Below are 22,663 nucleotides of genomic sequence, written 5' to 3' on the forward strand. Positions count from 1 at the left end.
TTTGGTCACCACTGAATCCCAAAAGCGATTCACAGAATTCACTGTCAGTCCAATTCCATTTGTGTAGGAAGGTGAGGTAACAGAACAAATTGAGGTGGTGTTGGGGTGTTATATTAAGAATAGAATGGGAATCAGACAGTGGTGAGCTGTCTGCTACCGCTGCAATAATTAATAAGCTCATTTAGAGAGGCAATCAATCTGGGCCCGAGACGTGCTGCCTGCCTCTCACACACACTTAGGATTCTTTATGGCCTGATTCACAGGTTTAGCTCCATGAATGCCCTAATGAATGACAATTGCAATGAGATAGATGAGATATAGAGTCTTATTAGAGGAGAAATCAGAACTACACGAACAGTGATAGAGTTGCACCTAAAGAGAGAGAAGCCAGTTTTTAGAAAGTAACAGGAGTCAATATATGTGTTTCACACTTTATTCATAGAAAAGCACTGAGATTCCAACACAAATTATATAAAATGGTAGTAGCGTTACATAAATAGTAATAAATTGTTGTTTTATAGACATTAGCTCAAGAGGTTGCACAAACAAACAGTTGATAAACTATACTTCTGTGGCAACAAATACTGGTTAACTTTTTTTTTTTATAAATCAGTAGCACAAAGAGGCAACAAACACTTTCCCTTAAATAAAAAAATAATCAAACAGTAGATGAACTAGTGAACAATCTACCAGCGATTATTATTACTTCCTTCTAAATACTAACGACAGGTCAAAACACTGGTACAGTTAACACATTGACACGGAGTATGGGAGAGAGAGAAATTAAAAGCCAGAGGAGTTTCCCCCCACTTTTTTTGAAATGCCGTAGAACCAACTACTTCAGCGACAGAAAATGCTTGTTTGACGTGTGTATATAACAGGCAGGTTTACATTAAACTGCAATCTTGTTTTGTCCACTCGTAACTCACAAATCTCAGATTTAAGTAGTGGTTAATATTTGTGGTAGCTAGTGAATGACAAAACAGAGGAGGCTGCCGTAGGTTGGTTGGGAAAGCAGGTGTTATGTTGTGGCGCATATGACACTGGCAAACGCAGTGCTGCAGTCTTACTGAATCCTGTGACTAACGATTGGGAGGAAGTAAATGCAATATTTTAAAAGACAGAAGGAATAAAGACCAGCGATGGAAGGAAGGATCAGAATAACAACTGCTCCATAAGGGTTTTAGAGAACAGTTAGGAGCATGGCCATGGTCGTTCAGGTGAAGAGAACTGAATAGGCTTAAAAGCATGAAGAAATACAAGGGAGGATGGTAGGAGGACAACACAGACTCCCCCATTCATATTCTCTGCCAGTTCCTTATTTAGCGTGGGGCATGCAGGGTTTTTATTTTCATTTCTTTTGGACCATTGTTCTCCTTAAACTCTCATTACCATGTCAGGCTCTGACAGAGGTACTTTGAGAAGACACTAAAGGCTTAAGTCCAAAGAGAGTAATTGTACATTAAAAATCGGTCAAAGGCAAAGTCTGTCCCAATTTGCAGCATGTGCAGGCTACTTACAAATACAAACATGCTGTGTCTTGCCTCGTCTGTTCTCTTTAGGATATTGGCTAGCCCCCCTCAGACATTCGTCTGGGTGACTCCAGAGAAGGGGACCAAACCACCAAGTGGTTTCTGCATAGTCGGGTTGCTTTCTGTTCATAATGGTATGCCTGCTTTCTAATTTCGAAATAAATTGCTTCCTCTTAGAAAACTTTGCAAAAACAAAACAAAACATACAAATAAAAAATTAACTCAAAACTCAGATAATGTACACAGGAGCACCTGAGAAATGTCTTGAAGTATTTTCCTCTAACTGCCCTCACATTCCCAGCCCACAACAAATTCAAGTATCCCACAAAAACATACAGTTATCATAAATAATTATAACTTTACAATTTTCTTAATTGACACTTTCATATTTACAATATCTTAAATGCTTATGCTACTACTTTTTTGTTTTTGTTTCTTGAAGTGATTCCCTGAGAACTGAGTTTAGCATCTCTTTTCTCTTTCGTCATTTTTTCTTTACTGTATTACTTCAAAACATACAGACAGTGTACATCTGTGGCCATAGGCCACCTGGAATGTGGAAGCTGACATGGAACGGTTTTCATAGCCTCAATTTGTCCTCAAACGTTCTTCTGTCTAATATTACTATTTTTTGTATGTTAAATATAATTATGCTGTCTGTATTCCTAGTATTCATTCACACACAGATTATTCTAATGGTCGATAAATAATTGCTCAAGCAGACAGAATGATGTTGAGTACATAAAATGTGTGAAGTGCTTGTATAACAATAGTACTACTGCTAATATAAAACTTTCCCACAGGGTCTGAGAGGTCGATAGATAGTTACAGTTAGGCTTGTATGTGGAATACTAACCCCACCGGCTACACCAAGGCATGTTGTCTAAAAGTACACGTTCATACACGTTTTGCTTTGAAAGATACAAGATGTTTTTCAGCAATGGTATTTCAACATGTTATAAAACCCAAATCCTGACAACACAAGCCACTCCTCACAGTCCAAAACCCACAGTGGCAGTATCACTCTCAGGCCAGTCAATCCATCTCTCCGTGATCTAATCCAAATATCAATCTGACGCAACATGTCTCGCTCTCTGTACATTTGTCTCTTTTTGAAAGGTACCTTCACTAGAAATAATACAAGATACCAGACAAATCGATCAGGCTACACTCAAGAAAGGAGGAGGAGAATATATGTGTGAGAGGCTTGGTCAAGTCAGAGGACTCTGTATGTACCTGATGAGTCTGGTGAATGTATTATTAGGTTCTGGACCTGTGGGACACACATCCAAGTTCAGCATTTCACCTCCTCCATACATGATGCCTTGAAACGAGTCCTTTTAACAGGAAAAGTTTAAAGCTGACCCTTGGAATACGATCGAGGTATGACAGTTATTTAACACTATGTGCGTCAGTGTTTTTGGAATGACAAGTTTTCTTTCCTTCAAAAACCCATAGTATCTCACCGCAGCAGACATCATTCCCTGGCTCAAAATACCCTATACATCATTTGGTTTTCATTATGTGCCACCTCAATGCTTTTTCATCATCATCATAATCTTTTTCAACCGATTTTGTATTCAGATTTCCCCTCTCCGCAGTCTTTACCTAGCAGAGTAACATTGCAAACAAACATTGGTTGTCGCTCACAAGAAAAAAACCGGACAAAAAAAACCGGACAAACACAGAATTTGCCACGTAAATGACAAAAAATATGGAAATGAATGAAAACGTGAATAAATGATTAAGTAGAAATAAAAGTAGTTCCCTATATTGCCTGTCCTGTTGGGGGACCCCCGGGGGTCAGCCGAAGCGTTCCCGTACCAACATCATGAGTTTCTTCTTGCCCTTGTAGATCTGTTTGAGGTTGTCTATAAACTGGGCAAACTGGATGTGTCCGTCCTGGGCCAGTAAGAAGGTCTCTCTGGCCTTACTAAGGAACTCTATGAACTCTCCGTAGTGTCTGGGGCTGATGTGTGTGAGCCGGGAGTGGGTAGTGTTGATGTAGGCGCTGATGGTGGCGTCCAGCAGCTGCCGGAGTGGAGCCTTGTCCGTGGACATGAGCTTCCCAGAGTTCCGTCGCCCGGGGATACCGGCTAGGCCTGGGGCCGTCATGGTGCAGCGGCGCAGGATGTCCGAGAGCACGGTGGCGCAGTGCACGCTCTTCACCACCAGGGGGATGATGGCAGCCAGCTCGTTCTTGCCCAGCGAGTGGGACAGGGCGCAGGCCCACAGCACGTCGTTAATGGCTGGGTGTGTGTCCTGGTTGTAGGCCAGGTTGAGGTGGGTCATGGCCAGCGAGGCCAGCTTGAAGGCTCGGAGCGGGTAGCCACGGTGCTCCATGTAGCGGGCGATGGTGAACAGCTGAGAGTAGGTCATGCCTGTTGATGCTGCATCAATGACGATCTGGTAGGCTGTCTCGAAGGCGATGTGGTCCTTCTCGCAGAGCGTGAGGGCGGAGAGGGCACAGTTCTGGGGGTCCTTCATGGCACACTGCAGGGCCAGGGTCCGGGCGCAGCTAGCCAGCTCCTCTCTCTGGGGATAGTCCAGGCTGAGGCGCAGGATGGTGTTGTGGGACATGACGGTGGCTGCTACAATGCTGGTGGCCTCGGTGGGGGTGAACAGGGTGTACCAGCTCTGGAGGATGCTCACCAGCGCTCGCAGACCCACCTCTGTGGCACAGGTGACCAGCCAGCGCACCATCTCCCTGCGTCTCCAATTCAGAGTGGACAGAGTCATCCTCATCACCTGCGGAGAGAGAGACATGTTGAAACATGTTAGGCAAGGCAGAATGCACAGCATTTCAACACCCACCTACCAGCCCATTTCATCAAACACATCCCCTCACACCCAATACATCGTCACAGTGCTTACTATCCACCTATCCCTCAGTACCTGCAGGCCCAGCTCCAGAGCTACATTGAGCAGGGTGATGTCTGGGGGGTTGTCAGCCGGAGTGGCAATCTTGAAAGCATCCTGGGCCAGTTTGAAGATGAGGGAGGAGGAGTGGATGTTTTTCTGGATGGCCTCCAGCACCGTCCGCAATCTCAGCATGTCTCCTGGAGGTACAAACAATACAGCATTAGATTGAAAAACAACATTTGTCATCCAACAGTTTATATGTGTACTGTTGTGTTCTGTAGTGGTGGACAAGGCCTAGGAGTGTTATCTGATAGTGTTTTGACAGATGGGCTGTGTGTGCATTGTTGTAAGTAGAGCTCAGCTGACCTTTGGCTGCGGTGAGCATGGTGGAGGCCAGCTCACACTGCTGAGACTCCAGGTGGCCCAGGGTAAACCAGCGCGGGTAGCGGCTGGGCACGATGCTGATGCCATGGTGGGGGTGACCCAAGTCTCCCGAGGGCCCAGTCGACTCTAACACAGGGAGCCTAGAGGACACACAGACAGAGAGACAGAGAGAGTGATGAGATTAGTTATTATGATAAGATAAAGTTTCCCATTCAAAATGAAACTGAAAAAGGTTTCCAAGCCTAATACAGCCTATGCATTCCTTATAGCATTATTACACTGGCTCATCCAATTTTAAGTCTGTATAGCTGCATTAGAGTTCTCTGCCCACCCCTGTCTACATATGCACGCATGTGTGTGTGTGCGTGTGTGTACATCCGAGCTTGCACGTGTGTGTGTGCAGTCCTAAGCCCTGTTATCGATTGTGTATTAGCCAGGTCCCTGAGGAGTCTCCGTAGGATAATCACGCTGCAGGACAGACGGGATTATGCAGTCATAGGGATTCATCATTCAGCCTCTCAATATATAGATACAAGTAGAGGGATGGAGCCTCTCCTCTGACCAGGCCCCCAGTGTCCGGTCTGGAGTGTGAAGTCATGAGCTCGGCTGGTCGGCTAATGCGTAGCAACCTTGCAGTGCCAAAAGCCCTGGTCTGCCCTAGAAAGCCTGTGTAAATTTTGACGGCAGTTTTGTGCTCTAAAATATATTATTATCAAGTTTGATCCCCACGGTGAATTCGCTACAAATCAAGATATTTAATTAAATAGTGATCCATTCTGACTACTACATTTGTCGTCACACAGGACCACGTGCTGACACAGACCAATCACGGGCCGACAGGCTACGAGGAGGCTCCCGGTTGACTCCGGCAGGATGAAAACGACTACATCGACCATGATCCTTTGCTAATTACGGTCCCTTTCACCTGATCCTTAGCAATTGTTGGTACCATTTAGCCCCATTCAGTAATATGGCACGCTTCAAATTCAAATAATTCCGGCTTCATGCGCCATCGGGATTTTTCCATAGGAATATGTGGATGACGTCAGCGCTATCACTATCTACTGATTTGAATGTCTATGACTGACACAGTGATGCAGCCAGATAGAAGCATCACATTATGTTGACAGAAAAACATGATATGATTCTAAGTGTTAATAGTAAATTGTAAAATGGTGTTTTCTTTTTGGAATAGATGCTAAATGGTTTTGAATGCCAGAGACACATACAGGTGCTTGAAACTGTGAATAGGGTTGGATATTAATGTAGGTTGGGGGATCTTACCTCATGGCCCGCAGTGCTAGTTTGTAGGCCAGGTCTGCGTCATGGGGCAGCAGGGCTGAGAACAGGTACTTGGCAAAGGTGTGCATGGGAACGCTTTCCCTGTGGATGACTTCACCAAGGCCGCTGAACGGGCCTCCTGAACACACACAGACAGAGAGTTGTCACTGTTTGTTGTCACAAAGTATATCAGAATTGTCACTGTCATTCATATCTTGGAGTCCAGCCACACACACATACACAGGAACCGTCCATTTCTGATTTGGCTCTGTTTTTGGTGAATAGTCAAAGTATACCAGTATAAAAAGGCAATGGCTCAAAGTAGAGCAGTGAATAAAAGCAATATTATGTTATACCTCTCCCAACCCGATGGGGGCGACAGAGAGCAGACAGGAAACCATAGACTCACTGCCCATTGGGTATTAACCACATCTCTCCTCCCTAGCAGCGACAGATGTCCGCTCTAGGATTACACAGCTAACATTCCCCCTTATCCCCAGATGGGGGAGGGCTATAGCATAGCTAGCATGGGGACGCAGAAGGAAGGGGGTTAGACATAGTGTTAAAAGGCCAGAGCTGAGATCCATTTTCAGCTGGGTGTTGCGAGGCAGGATCATTGGAGGGCAGCCAGGTGGGAGAGAGGGATGGGATGGGACAGCTAAAGAGATAGGGTGACAGGAAAAGAGATGGAGGCAGGGAGAAACAGAGTGAGGCCGCAAGCAGGGCAGATCGAGAGAGGGATATGGAGGGTGAAAGAATAGAATGGGACATCAAGGGAGGATAACTGAGACAAAGAGTGAGGGAGATTGAAGGCAACAGAGAAGAGATAGACGATGAAAGGAGACAAGCAGAGGACAATAATAAAACTAAAACTGGCCTTCATACCTTCCAGTAGGAGGATAGCCTGTTTCCTCAGCGTCTGGACCAGAAGATCATCCAGCTCCATCTCCTGCAGCTTGGCCACGATCTGCTCCTCATTACGACACACCTTGTCCTGGGCGTAGAGGCCCTCCGGCATCACCCTCTGCTGCCCCATGCCCATCAGCGCCACCTCCAGGGCCAGCGCCAGGTAGGACTCCCCGCCATCCGGGCAACCCCACACGGGCACATGGTGGTACACTGGCGGCTTGGGCTCTCCAGAGTCTGAAGAAGAGACAAAGAGAGGTTTTTAGTTTACATGGATGGTCATGGAAGTGAGACTTCATTCTACTTTACTAAACCTTCATTCAAACTGTTTGGTCAATTAGAACCAATTCTCATTTGCAATGATTATGAAACATTGCTAGATGCTAACACTAATCCAAAATGGCTGCCAAGTTTTGAAAGAAAATCCCTGAAAGGTGCTGGGTGTGGAAGCAGCTGCCACAGACAGGAGCCTCTCGCTAGCTCCACATCTCCCACCCAGGCAGCTGTGGATGCCAGGCAGCACCAGAGAGAGAGGTGTCCCTGAGGTCCAAGAAAAACACTAACATCTGCTGACAGGGACTCAGATCCAACCCACGGGCGGCTTACGCTTAAACCCCCCTGGCAAATTATCCCTTCCTCCCTACGACAATCCTGTTTTTTACGGGGGGAGGGGAGGGGGGGGGGGGATTTTCTCTTCATGCCGCTGGATCAAAACAACCTCTATTCTCCAATGTAGCGTCCAGGAGCTGTCTTTTCAATAACACGCCGCTTTGTTGTCATACCTCTAGAAATATTTGACCTCTCGTACATTTGACCTCTCTGACCCATTTACACTGTCTATGTACTGTACCCATCGAATATACTGTATGTATCTACTTCAAAAATATACAATATACAAACATGTTTTAGGCAACACTGGATAGATGCTATAGAATTTCTTTGTCTGTAGGTGTTGCTAACTACATGTGAAGGGGGTTTAATATGAGTGGACGTAAGCCTCGGGCTTCTAGGTTTTTTGGCATTTGTTGTGTGAGATCAGTGCCAAGGTGGATTTAACCATGTGGAATCCTGGGCGGCCCGGGTTAGTTCTCATACTGCAACCACAGTAGTTAGCCTCCATGTTTCCCTCCCTCCACTGTTATGGCTCTGGCTCTGCTAGCCAGCTGCTGCTGTTGGGTCTGATGTGTAAAGACTGTGGACAGCTGCTTCCTGATTGGTCAGAATTTCAAGTTAAGTCCTGCCCCCATACCAGATGTTTACAGCTACTCACCAGAACCAAACAAAGGACTGTGATGATGATGGCCCTATAAGTCATAAGCCACACACTCCATCGCTCCCTCTCTTGGTCTCTCTAACACACACACACCCTCTCTCTCTCTCTCTCTCTCTCTCTCCTTTGCTCACGCCCAAATCACCATACCACTCGCCAGTATTGTTCCAGCACACAATGCCTCCCTGTAGGTTTGTCACAATAGGCTGTACCAAATCCCTGCTCTCCGTTTGGCTGGGCTAAAGAATGTATCGATGCAAATGTTGATTGATTTTCCACCACTGTGTGGGCTGGGACAGGATGACCTTTCTGTGGCACAGCCATTCATCTCAGGGCTGTTTACAAGAGGACCCTGAGGGGGTGGAGGGGTTGGATAGACGAGGACTGGATTGAATGGGTGAGTTTACCATCTGATGGTCTTGATTAGTTTTGGGACAACATGAGATAGTTGACTGATACATATATATATATTTTTTTTTTCGACCAGTCTGGTTTAAGTAGAGTGAAATGGTTGCTGGTTGCCTTTGCCTGGGCCAAATTGTATGGGACTGTACTGTATGGGTGATCAGTTATGGTTGCTGGACTGACCCCATTTGCCTGGGCCTGTCCAGATGCGTACCTCCAGTGTCCATAGCGTTGTCATCCTCCACCCGGCAGGTCTCAGTGAGGGTGCAGAACAGACAGCCGATGGGATCCAGGGGGTGTCCTACCCAGCCCTCCAGGTTAGTAGTGCTGGTCACCCCCCTCTGGAGCAGCTCTGGCACACACAGGAACACCAGATCAGACACCGTCATACATACATCTTATCACATGAACAAACTTAGAAGAGTATTCAGGTTATGTAGGGATAGGATATTTTCCTGACCATATAAAAACGCAGGGCCCCAATTATAGGCTACACAACAAGGTTACAACAAGATCAGACACCAACATACCGTACATCGTATTATAAAATCAAATGCATTCATTCTGTTATGTAGGGCCCAGAGGCTCTACTAATGAGAACAGTGAACTGTCTCCAGGCAGACAGGGGGCGCTACCTTTCTTTTGGTGCTTGTAGATGTCCAGCTGGCGGTGCTGCTGCAGCCGGAGGGTGTTGATGATGGCCACGCCTAACCGCAGCGCCTCGCGGGGGTAACCATGGGAACGCAGGGCATCGACCCGCGCACACGCCGTGGGGACGTGATCTATGGCACAAATCACATGACACGGGCTCAGCACAAAGCAACACAACGTCCAGGCAGGCTGGCAGGCAGGATGCAGACTCAGCAGAAAGAAACCCACTACTCTGATACCCAGGCTTAAGTTGTAGAATGTGGACAAATCTTCCCCCAGAACCTGCTTACTCCAGCTCCAGGATTCAGTGGAACTGGAATTAAAGGAGGCTTATAACACTAAACATTGGTGGTGTTTAGAGAGGAAAATTCCAGCCCCAAACCCAAGCACTGGGACTGGACAAACTGACCACTATCATGGCAGAGCTTAAACTGCCAGGAGCTGGGCCAGTGTGTGTGTATGTGCATGTGTCTGTGTATATGGTTTAAATACATATACTGAGGTGGCCTTCCGATACCACCTTGAATTTATATAACATTTAACATCTAGCGCTAAGAGTGTGTACTGTGCAGACCAGATAAAATCTGGTTGTGTAATTCTCACCTAGCCATAGAGGCAGGCCCTGGGGGTTGAAGAGCAGACTCTCTCCTTCTCTCTGGTAGGCTGGGGACATGTAGTATTCACAGCTGATGATCCTCTGCAGGTGGCTGTCCTGCCAGTGGAGATTACAGGCCTCCATGGCCCGCTTGAACACTGTCCGTCTGGGCCGGGCCAGGGAGTCTGGAAGGGGGAACACAGGGAGGGAGACAGTTAGAAAAATACTGTCATCTAATTATGTTTATTACAGTCATATTTTGAGTACAGCACAAGCAGGTTGACTACTTTTACTAGAGACAACCAAATCTGAAGACAACAAAAACAGTGCATCAGAACCATGGTTTGGGATAGGTAAGGGATGTAGCTGTAACTCAAGTGGAAGTGTACAGGCCCAGTGTGTGTATGTGTGTGAGTACCCTATGTGTAGGTATACCAGTGTGTGTATGAGTACCCTATGTGTAGGTATGCCAGTGTGTGTATGAGTACCCTATGTGTAGGTATGCCAGTGTGTGAGTACCCTATGTGTAGGTATACCAGTGTGTGTACGTGTGTGAGTACCCTATGTGTAGGTATGCCAGTGTGTGAGTACCCTATGTGTAGGTATACCAGTGTGTGTATGTGTGTGAGTACCCTATGTGTAGGTATACCAGTGTGTGAGTACCTTATGTGTAGGTATACCAGTGTGTGTATGTGTGTGAGTACCTTATGTGTAGGTATACCAGTGTGTGTATGTGTGTGAGTACCCTATGTGTAGGTATACCAGTGTGTTATAGCTACAGACTGTGACTGACCCTGGGCGAGGTTGCTCTGTGGTAGAGCGTTGGTAATGTTGGGCAACTCACTGCCGTAGTTGCCGTCCTCCAGGGGACAGATGTCCATGTCGCCCCACTTCTTCAGCTGCTTCAGCCAGCCGCTCTTCTCCTCGCTCTTACAGTGCGGGTTCAGCACGATGCACACCCACAGGGCACCTGGAGAAGGACAAAGGTCAGAGGGCAAAGGTCAATGGACGGAATAACCATTGTTTGAATATTTGGGTATGGAGGAGGATCCATAACAGCAGTTATAATATAATAAATAATAATAATATGCCATTTAGCAGACGTTTTTATCCAAAGCGACTTACAGTCATGCGTGCATACATTTTTGTGTATGGGTGGTCCCGGGGATCGAACCCACTACCTTGGCGTTACAAGCGCCGTGCTCTACCAGCTGAACTACAGAGGTCTCCTATGTTAATGTTAATTTGGGTATGGAGGAGGATCCATAACAGCAGTTAGTTCTCCTATGTTAATGTATATTTGGGTATGGAGGAGGATCCACAACAGCAGTTAGTTCTCCTATGTTAATGTATATTTGGGTATGGAGGAGTGAGGAGTCGAGGACCTATACAATACAGAAAGCATTTTTAATCCGGCATAGAGTCCTAAAGTAATTTGTAACCCAGGTTGGACTGTATTAAAGTCAAATTTTTTCAACAAAGGCACAGGGTATATTGGGAAATTTGGCAGGTCTTTAGTATAGCCTAAGGAATGTGAGGGTTAAACTAGTTCAGTTCCTTTCACTACCCTATCACCAGGTAATAAATGACCAGAATTCACCCCCTTCTGTTTGCTTCCTTTTAAACCCTTGTTTCAGAGCTCTGTTAGGGTGCTCACTCCTGATCACACCGACCGCTTCTGGCACTAACAGCCCATTAGAGTGCAGCACGGTTGCTTTAAACCCTCCAACAACACCACCTTTGATTGGGCACTTTGGTGATCATGCTGACAGCCTGTGGCAGTCCTAGCCAATCAGAGAGCCCTGTCCTGTCGCTCCCCAGTAACTAAACATAACCCCTGAGCCGGGGTTCATCCTGAGGTGGAGAGAGGCACAGCAAACCTCTCTCTGCTCTGCTGTTGCTCTCCAATTAACCTCCTCGGGTTGTGTAGTGTGCAGTCAGCGACCCCTTTAAATGCTCCAATCAATACCAGGGAGGTTGAAAACCCCATTGAGCCCAGCCCTTTTTCATGCAATCCCAATCGAGGCGAGTGCTTGGCCATTATGTATGCACTGCTGGACTGCTGCACAGTCACCCACTGACTGACTGATCCACTGATATGGCCGTATGCATGGGGCTTTAACGGGCAGGTCACAGTGTACACACACACACAGCAGAGAGAGATACCTGACATTACGTGTATCACGGTGGCTTTCCAGATAGGTAATAGTTACATAGCTGTGCTGATCGATGTGGTGAGGCCACATTCCGTTTGGAATTGCTCTTTGAGCAGCAAGGATTTCCAGCTGTGTTTCAGTACCTGCTGTGAACCAACTGTGAACGAAACACAGCGCTTTGGACAAGGGTTTAAACTGAAGCAAATCAATAATATCCAAGCAGCAATGAGACAGTTGGTCAGTTACACTCCCTATGAATACCCTCTTCATAATGCATTATGTATGCCTGTATAGCCTTCTGCAATGCATTATAACGCACAACATAGGCACTAATAGCTGCTCATAATCATCTAGAACTGTGTTCTGTGTGAATTGGAGCTCTACACTGTACATTTAAGAAAGTGAGAGGGACTTACCCAATTCATCCCATAGCTGCCGGCACTTGTCTGTCATGCCAGTCCCCTGCTGCCTCCACAGAGAGAGGCGAGGGTCGGCCATGAACTGTTCCGTGATCAGGGTCAACATCCTGGCACCGTTAGAGTCGCGCATCCGCAGCATCTCCCGCACCTACAGAAAACATTCATTAATATACAGTAAGTCATCCGGGATTGATTTTGATACTGAATGTTCATGCAGACAGACAGACAGACAGACAGGCGTACCTTGGCGAACATGGAGTTGAGCTGCTTCCCGGAGCCGTAGTACCCTCCCTGAGACAGGAACAGTTTGACCTGCTCCCTGACCTGCTCCTCGTCCAGGTGCCAGCAGTTGTCGTCATCGATGCTGGCCCCTGCCGTGGGGTCCGGGGCCCCTGGGAACACAAACAGAAAGAGACAATGTCAGACCAAGGACTAATGAAACACATAATAACCAAAAGCTAGGCTCCAAAAGCATGCCTTATATCAATAATCACAAACTGTCAAACACATCTCAAAACTAACCCCATATAAGACATCAAAGCAGGAGTTTGTTCAATATTTTTCTAATTAAGCAAACACCTAAAGAACAGGAACAGAGTGTGACCCCTAGGTGCGTAGGCGTCCTATAGGTAGCCCCAACACCCATTTGATCTGCCTAGAACTACCAACTGAAGTCCTGCCAAGGCACTGTTGCATCCGAATGTTCACATTCCACAATGAAAGCCTCAACTCATAGCATTGTCAAGGGGGCTCCCACTTCAACTCACTGACTCCCCATAGCAACAAAACCTGTAGACTGGGAGATGGACTTCTTTGTTAAGAGGCTGGGGTGGGTAAATATTTAGAGAGTGATGTGGAGAGATAGCAGACTGCAGAGTTCCTCTGTTTTTCAGACTAGGGGGATAACAGGGGGTTTCATGCCGAGCTAGAGTAGTTAGGAATGTTAGAACGTTGGCTCGGTGTCTGACTGACTTTCTTCTTCGTTTGACTCTTTTTCAGACTTTCAGAAATGCAAAGCACCAGCAGGCTGGGAGACAGACATCAAACAGGCTGTTTGAAGCCTCTGAGTCCTCGCTGCTGCTTTGGTACTGCAAATCAGGGCTCTGTCAGACTGGGCACACCTTGCTGTTCAAGCCCACCAGAGGATGGTTGGGGTAGAAACTAAGGAGTGTAAGGGACTAGCAGAGGCTCTGGGTGAAGCACAATATGTGGCCATCTTGTGACTTGTAGGCCCTATAAGCTCTGAAACCCTGTTGTTCTAGGTCTAAACACCTGTGCTAAACGTGAACAAACTGTTCACCAAATTTGAACACAGCGACCTTATGTTATGTCCAACAACTGATGTCTTGGTGGTGTGTGTATTTCTTACCATGGACCTGGTTGATCTCAGAGTTGGATGACAGGATCTCGTCGGCCAGTTTCTGGGCGGTGGGCAGCACCTCTGTGTGGTGGGCTGTGATGAGGTACTGCACCAGCTTCTGTAGCTGGTCTCTGTTCATTTGGAACAGGGTCTCTGAGATGGGCAGCCGCAGCTTGACCTGCTCCGGCTTCCTGATGCGGTACAGGGACAGCGCTACCACGTGGGCGCAGTAGAAGATGTCGCGGTTGCCACAGCCGCAGGTGACCGAGGTGATCTTGCAGCGGTCGAAGCTGATGGCCACCTTGTGGGTGACCTCAGGCTCCGACTGGGAGGCGGGCTCCATGACCGTGCCACTGAGGTGGAACCCTGGAGAGACGGAGAAGACTGGTGTCAGCAGACTTGATCAACATTTAAATGACTGCTGTGATTTCACATCTTCCCCTTTAGCTCAGATGAAAGATAGTTGTGACTCAGCACTCTAAAAGTCACATGAGCAATGAAGGGGTTATCAAACCTTTCTGGCAACGTACCCACAAACCCATAGAAAGAATCCTGCGTAGTAATATGTGATAGAGTTAACCTTTACAAAGCGAGCACCAACGAAAACAATTAATCTACCATAAGGCACTCTGGGATTGAGGTAGCAGTATAACAAACAGTTCAAGGGAAGGTAGAAGTTCAAGCCACGTAACACAATGGTCTTACAATAATAAAACAGTGAGGGCAGATTACAGTTCATAAAGGGACTCTAAAAGAAACGGTTTGTATTATCTTATCAGTTAACTTAACTAAAAAGGGAGTAGATAAGATAGTGAAGTTGAAAGCTGATACTAGTTAAATGCGTCTGGACCACATGAAAGATTTTCACAGGAAATGCTCCTGACTGCCTGCCTGCAAGATTGTGACATATTTGAGGCTTGAAGTCAGTCATTCGGTCAGTGAGGGGCAAAGGGAGGGAGAAAGGGAGCGCATGCAGCAGGGGGATGGGAAAGGGAAGTGTGTGTCCGATAGAAAGTCTGGCAACTCACTTTGACTGGTAAATTATTAATGACGGAGGGAGGTCCAGAGAGGGGGCTGGGAGAACAGAGATGGATCACTATAACACAGTATCACACCAAACCATAGCAACCATGCCTGCTACAGTCACACATAACATACACAGAGGGAGAGGGAGAGGGAGAGGGAGAGGGAGAGGGAGAGGGAGAGGGAGAGGGAGAGGGAGAGGGAGAGGGAGAGGGAGAGGGAGAGGGAGAGGGAGAGGGAGAGGGAGAGGGAGAGGGAGAGGGAGAGGGAGAGGGAGAGGGAGAGGGAGAGGGAGAGGGAGAGGGAGAGGGAGAGGGAGAGGGAGAGGGAGAGGGAGAGGGAGAGGGAGAGGGAGAGAGAGAGAGAGAGAGAGAGAGAGAGAGAGAGAGAGAGAGAGAGAGAGAGAGAGAGAGAAAATCAGTACCACAGGTCACTTCCACAAAGCTGTGAACGATCTGAGAGACAAGGCAAGAAGGGCCTTCTATGCCATCAAAAGGAACATTACATTCAACATACCAATTAGAATCTGGCAAAAAATACTTAAATCAGTTATAGAACCCATTGCCCTTTATGATTGTGGGGTCTGGGGTCCGCTCACCAACCAAGAATTCACAAAATGGGACAAACACCAAATTGAGACTCCGCATGCAGAATTCTGCAAAAATGTACAACGTAAAATGCCAAATAATGCATGCGGAGCAGAATTAGGCCGATACCCGCTAATGATAAAAATCCAGAAAAGAGCCGTGAAATTCTACAACCACCTAAAAGGAAGCGATTCCCAAACCTTCCATAACAAAGCCATCACCTACAGAGAAATGAACCTGGAGAAGAGCCCCCTAAGCAAGCTGGTCCTGAGGCTCTGTTCACAAACAGACCCCACAGAGCCCCAGGACAGCAACACAATTAGACCCAACCAAAATCATGAGAAAACTAAAAGATAATTACTTGACACATTGGAAAGAATTTACAAAAAAAACTGCAGTTGAATGCTATTTTGCCCTAAACAGAGAGTACACAGTGGCAGAATATCTGACCACTGTGACTGACCCAAAATTAAGGATATCTTTGACTATGTACAGACTCAGTGAGCATAGCCTTGCTATTGAGAAAGGCCGCCGAAGGCAGACCTGGCTCTCAAGAGAAGACAAGCTATGTGCACACTGCCCACAAAATGAGGTGGAAACTGTGCTGCACTTCCTAACTTCCTGCCAAATGTATGACCATATTAGAGACACATATTTCCCTCAGATTACGCAGACCCACAAAGAATTCGAAAACAAATCCAATTTTGATAAACTCCCATATCTATTTGGTGAAATACCAGTGTGCAATCACAGCAGCAAGATGTGTGACCTGTTGCCACAAGAAAACGGCAACCAGTGAAGAACAAACACCATTGTAAATACAACCTATATTTATGTTTATTTATTTTCCCTTTTTTACTTTAACTATTTGCACATCATTACAACACTGTAATGATAAATATGGCGCCCGGAGGGGATGGCTGCCATTTTATGGACTCTTAACCAACCGTGCTATTTTGTTAGTTTTTTCACGTTGTTTGTAACTTATTTTGTAGATAATGTTACTGCTATGACCGAAAAGAGCTTCTGGACATCAGAACAACGATTACTCACCTTGAACTGGACTAATCATTTTTCTTTAATGAGTCGGACGAGAGGGATTTGCTCTAGACACTCGACAGGGCCCTCATCCCAGTCATTCGCAGGAGAAAGAGATGGAGATATCACGGAAGGAGATCGGGGTGCTTGATATGGAGGCGGCGACGAGTGGCTAATCTACCCTTGCCATCGGTACTATTGGCCAACGTACAATCGCTGGATAATAAAGTGGACGAACTAAAAGCACGTATATCCTACCAACGGCACATTAAAAACTGTAATATTTTATGTTTCACCGAGTCGTGGCTGAAGGACGACATGAATAACATACAGCTGGCGGGTTTTACACTGTATCGGCAGGATAGAACAGCAGCCACTGGTAAGACAAGGGGTGGCGGTCTATGTATATTTGTAAACAACAGCTGGTGCACGATATCTAAGGAAGTCTCAAGGTTTTGCTCGCCTGAGGTAGAGTATCTCATGATAAGCTGTAGACCACACTATCTACCAAGAGAGTTTTCATCTATATTCTTCGTAGCTGTCTATTTACCACCACAAAACGATGCTGGCACTAAGACCGCATTCAATGAGCTGTATTCGGCCATAAGCAAACAGGAAAACGCTAATCCAGAGGCGGTGCTCCTAGTGGCCGGGGACTTTAATGCAGGGAAACTTTAATCTGTTTTACCTCATTTCTACCAGCATGTTAAATGTGCAACCAAAGGGAAAAAAACTCTAGACCACCTTTACTCCACACACAGAGACGTGTACAAAGCTCTCCCTCGCCCTCCATTTGGCAAATCTGACCATAATTCTATCTTCCTGATTCCTGCTTACAAGTAAAAACTAAAGCAGGAAGCACCAGTGGTCAATAAAAAAAAGTGGTCAGATGAAGCAGATGCTAAGCTACAGGAAGGTTTTGCTAGCACAGACTGGAATATGTTCCGGGATTCTTCCGATGGCATTGAGGAGTACACCACAGTCACTGGCTTCATCAATAAGTGCATCGATGACGTCGTCCCCACAGTGACTGTACGTACATACCCCAACCAGAAGCCATGGATTACAGGCAACATCCGCACTGAGCTAAAGGGTAGAGCTGCTGCTTTCAAGGAGCGGGACTCTAACACGGAAGGTTATAAGAAATCCCACTATGCCCTCCGACGAACCATCAAACAGGCAAAGCGTCAATACAGGACTAAGATCGAATCGTACTACACCGGCTCCGACGCTCGTCGGATGTGGCAGGGCTTGCAAACTATTACAGACTACAAAGGGAAGCACAGCCGCGAGCTGCCCAGTGACACGAGCCTACCAGACGAGCTAAATTACTTCTATGCTCGCTTCGAGGCAAGTAACACTGAAACATGCATGAGAGCATCAGCTGTTCCGGACGACTGTGTGATCACGCTCTCCATAGCCGATGTGAGTAAGACCTTTAAACAGGTCAACATTCACAAGGCCGCAGGGCCAGACGGATTACCAGGATTTGTACTCCGAGCATGCGCTGACCAACTGGCAAGTGTCTTCACTGACATTTTCAACCTCACCCTGTCTGAGTCTGTAATACCAACATGTTTCAAGCAGACCACCATAGTCCCTGTGCCCAAGAACACTAAGGTAACCTGCCTAAATGACTACCAACCCGTAGCACTCACGTCTGTAGCCATGAAGTGCTTTGAAAGGCTTGTCATAGCTCACATCAACACCATTATCCCAGAAACCCTAGACCCACTCCAATTTGCATACCGCCCAAACATATCCACAGATGATGCAATTTCTAGTGCACTCCACACTGCCCTTTCACACCTGGACAAAAGGAACACCTACAGTATCTCACAAAAGTGAGTACACCCCTCACATGTTTGTAAATATTTGAGTATATCTTTTCATGTGACAACACTGAAGAAATGACACTTTGCTACAATGTAAAGTAGTGAGTGTACAGCTTGTATAACAGTGTAAATGTGCTGTCCCCTCAAAATAACTCAACACACAGCCATTCATGTCTAAACCACTGGCAACAAAAGTGAGTACACCCCTAAGTGAAAATGTCCAAATTGGGCCCAATTAGCCATTTTCCCTCCCCGTGTCATGTGACTCGTTAGTGTTACAAGGTCTCAGGTGTGAATGGGGAGCAGGTGTGTTAAAGTTGGTGTCATCGCTCTCACACAAAAAATAATTGTTGCTCTACATAAAGATGTCCTGGGCTTTAAGAAGATTGCCAAGACCCTGAAACTGAGCTGCAGCACGGTGGCCAAGACCATACAGTGGTTTAACAGGACAGGTTCCACTCAGAACAGGCCTCGCCATGGTCGACCGAAGAAGTTGAGTGCACGTGCTCAGCGTCATATCCAGAGGTTGTCTTTGGGAAATAGACGTATGAGTGCTGCCAGCATTGCTGCAGAGGTTAAAGGGGTGGGGGGGTCAGCCTGTCAGTGCTCAGACCATACGCCGCACACTGCATCAAATTGGTATGCATGGCTGTCGTCCCAGAAGGAAGCCTCTTCTAAAGATGATGCACAAGAAAGCCCGCAAACAGTTTGCTGATGACAAGCAGACTAAGGACATGGATTACTGGAACTATGTCCTGTGGTCTGATGAGACCAAGATAAACTTATTTGGTTCAGATGGTGTCAAGCGTGTGTGGCAGCAACCAGGTGAGGAGTACAAAGACAAGTGTGTCTTACCTACAGTCAAGCATGGTGGTGGGAGTGTCATGGTCTGGGGCTGCATGAGTGCTGCCGGCACTGGGGAGCTACAGTTCATTGAGGGAACCATGAATGCCAACAGGTACTGTGACATACTGAAGCAGAGCATGATCCCCTCCCTTCGGAGACTGGGCCACAGGGCAGTATTCCAACATGATAACGACCCCAAACACACCTCCAAGACGACCACTGCCTTGCTAAAGAAGCTGAGGGTAAAGGTGATGGACTGGCCAAGCATGTCTCCAGACCTAAACCCTATTGAGCATCTGTGGGGCATCCTCAAATGGAAGGTGGAGGAGTGCAAGGTCTCTAACATCCACCAGCTCCGTGATGGAGTGGAGGAGTGGAAGACGACTCCAGTGGCAACCTGTGAAGTTCTGGTGAACTCCATGCCCAAGAGAGTTAAGGCAGTGCTGGAAAATGATGGTGGCCACACAAAATATTGACACTTTGGGCCCAATTTGGACATTTTCACTTAGGGGTGTACTCACTTTTGTTGCCAGCGGTTTAGACATTAATGGCTGTGTGTTGTGTTATTTTGAGGGGACAGCAAATTTACACTGTTATACAAGCTGTACACTCACTACTTTACATTGTAGCAAAGTGTCATTTCTTCAGTGTTGTCACATGAAAAGATGTACTCAAATATTTACAAAAATATGAGGGGTGTACTCACTTTTGTGAGATACTGTATGTGAGAATGCTATTCATTGACTACAACTCAGCGTTCAACACCATAGTGCCCTCAAAGCTCATCACCAAGCTAAGGACCCTGGGACTAAACATCGCCCTCTGCAACTGGACCCTGGACTTCCTGACGGGCCGCCCCCAGGTGGTAAGGGTAGGTAACAACACATCCGCCACGCTGATCCTCAACACGGGGGCCCCTCAGGGGTGCGTGCGCAGTCCCCTCCTGTACTCGCTGTTCACTCATGACTGCATGGCCAGGCACGACTCCAACACCATCATTAAGTTTGCCGATGACACAACAGTGGTAGGCCTGATCACCGACAAAGACGAGACAGCCTATAGGGAGGAGGCCAGAGACCTGGCCGTGTGGTGCCAGGACAACAACCTCTCCCTCAATGTGATCAAGACAAAGGAGATGATCGTGGACTACAGGTTAAGAGCTTCAAGTTCCTTGGTGTCCACATCAACAACAAACTAACATGGTCCAAGCACACCAAGACAGTCATGAAGAGGGCACGACAAAACCTATTCCCCCTCAGGAGACTGAAAAGATTTGGCATGGGTCCTCAGATCCTCAAAAGGTTCTACAGCTGCACCATCTAGAGCATCCTGACTGGTTGCATCACTGCCTGATCTGGCAACTGCTCGGTCTCCGACCGCAAGGCACTACAGAGAGTAGTGCGTATGGCCCAGTACATCACTGGGGCCAAGCTTCCTGCCATCCAGGACCTCTATACCAGGCGGTGACAGAGGAAGGCCCTAAAAATTGTCAAAGACTCCAACCACCCTACTCATAGACTGTTCGCTCTGCTACCGCACGGCAAGCGGTACCGGAGTCTAGGTCCAAGAGGCTTCTAAACAGCTTCTACCCCAAAGCCATAAGACTCCTGAACATCTAATCAAATGGCTACCCAGACTATTAGCATTTTCTTTGGGGGGTATTCTTTCTTAAAACCGCATTCTTGGTTAAGGGCTTGTAAGTAAGCATTTCACTGTAAGGTCTAAACCTGTTGTATTCTGCGCATGTGACAAATACAATTTGATTTGATATAGACATAATGACACTTGAAATGTCTTTATTTAGGAACTTTTGTGAGTGTAATGTTTACTGTTAATTTTTTATTGTTTATTTCACTTTGCCAATAAAGCCCTTAAATTGAATTCGAGAGAGAGAGAGAGTTTCCTGACCTTAAACACACTCTACTCATTTCATTTCTATGCTCACTGGCTGCATGGCTATGGTAGCATACCTGGCTACCCATAGTACACACAGAACAGAGGGTACACTACACACACTAACACACCATAGATGATTATATTTAAAAAAATAAAAACTTAGTGAGCTCAGCAAGCCGAGGCTAAGCTAATTATCACCAAATGGGGTCCTGTCTGTCTGGCGGCAGAAGAGCACTGCTACCATAGCAAGTGAACTGTAACAGACCTGGAATGCCTAACACACAAACACACACACACACACACAATTCATTCTAGGGTTAGAGTAGTGAGACAGGGGTGCCTAATAAGCATGAGTAAAGCCTGTCGTCCTCTTACCAAATCCCACAAAAGGCTTTTCCAGACGAGTTCTTCTGAGAAACTAGCCCCCCTCTTACCCAGTTCTTTTTTTTCCTCTGGGGAAAGAAATCCAACGTCCAATTTACTGCCAAGCCCTTTCAGGCAGAGCCAAAACCACAGGCCCATCTGATTAAGGGGAGTTTATGGTGATGTCTGTTTTCATTTTGATAAAATAAAAGGAAAGGGGCTACCCCTATGTGTTGCAAATTACTTGCAGCACAATGCAGAGTTCAATGTGAATTTGGTGAAAGACAACGATGCATGGAAACCTTGTGGTGGAGAAAATGGCGGACTTGTGTTTACTGCATACATTTTTCTTCGAGGCATCGGCAATCAAATATTGTACTGTACAAGTATGCTCTTGTCTATTTTCAAGGCAGTGTTGTAAAACTGGTGCTGTATATCAATGTGAGGGAACAAAGTAGTGAACAAAGTAGTTAACTAGTAAGATGTGGGATACTATTCTTTCTGATAATCTGTGTTTTTCAGCAGATGAGCAGATTCAAATGGAGAATGATAGTTCTCATGTTGTTGTAAGGATTTGAGTTATTTCACAGCAAACCTACAGTACGTATGTATGTCATAACCTTAACCTACCTAATAATATTAGCAACCTATAATTAAACATTCCAACAATCCTAAGGAACCCACCAGAGACAATAAGGTAAAAACGAGTCATCTCTGTTACTAACAGAGTTGACATGTCACCCATTTTACATTTTAGTCATTTAGCAGACGCTCTTATCCAGAGCGACTTACAGTTAGTGAGTGCATACATTATTTTTTTATACTGGCCCCCTGTGGGAATCGAACCCACAACCCTGGCGTTGCAAACGCCATGCTCTACCAACTGAGCTACATCCCTCATGTCAACTCTGTTAATGCTCATCACCATGCTCTATGGCAGTTCAGTTTGATGTAACAGTGAGCCATCAGAGTGAACAACATCGGAGTAGATGACACAGACGAGCGAGAGGGGGTGACTAATGTGTTTTAACTCTCTACTGTTTTACAGCTCTGAAGAGATGGGATCTAGCCTCCAGAGAGCTGATGAGAGGAAAGAACTGCTGCACTGAAAGGTTTTGTTTACAGAACAAACGTGATCTTATGAATTGAAACGCGTACGTAGAATACGGCTGACGCCCATCATTGTCTTTGGCAGTTGCACAAGAAGAGACGTGCATGGGTTTACAATCATATCAAGATGTCTCTTTAACTAGA

At 46.4% G+C, this 22,663-nt stretch overlaps 1 protein-coding gene across 2 annotated transcripts in view; it reads right to left on the reverse strand.

The window, feature by feature from the left end:
* Nucleotides 1–1,970: 1,970 nt before the first annotated feature.
* Nucleotides 1,971–22,663, reverse strand: part of LOC311150642 (zinc finger SWIM domain-containing protein 5-like) — a 53,906-nt gene continuing 33,213 nt past the window's right edge. Inside the window, exons 2-13 of one of the 2 annotated variants that reach the window (XM_084188133.1) lie at nt 13,831–14,187; nt 12,705–12,853; nt 12,459–12,609; nt 10,680–10,856; nt 9,895–10,071; nt 9,276–9,422; nt 8,855–8,992; nt 6,945–7,202; nt 6,063–6,198; nt 4,761–4,918; nt 4,428–4,591; nt 1,971–4,280 (exon numbers count right to left, since the gene is read on the reverse strand). In XM_084188133.1, the coding sequence (XP_084044259.1) occupies nt 3,336–4,280; nt 4,428–4,591; nt 4,761–4,918; nt 6,063–6,198; nt 6,945–7,202; nt 8,855–8,992; nt 9,276–9,422; nt 9,895–10,071; nt 10,680–10,856; nt 12,459–12,609; nt 12,705–12,853; nt 13,831–14,187 (2,957 nt within the window). In that variant the 3' untranslated portion in view covers nt 1,971–3,335. The remainder of the gene's footprint in view (nt 4,281–4,427; nt 4,592–4,760; nt 4,919–6,062; nt 6,199–6,944; nt 7,203–8,854; nt 8,993–9,275; nt 9,423–9,894; nt 10,072–10,679; nt 10,857–12,458; nt 12,610–12,704; nt 12,854–13,830; nt 14,188–22,663) is intronic. The other variant, XM_084188134.1, reaches the window with a different exon arrangement.

The sequence above is a fragment of the Coregonus lavaretus genome (genome assembly GCF_964263955.1).
Source record: "Coregonus lavaretus genome assembly, chromosome: 23".
In the NCBI taxonomy this organism is placed as follows: Eukaryota; Metazoa; Chordata; class Actinopteri; order Salmoniformes; family Salmonidae; genus Coregonus; species Coregonus lavaretus.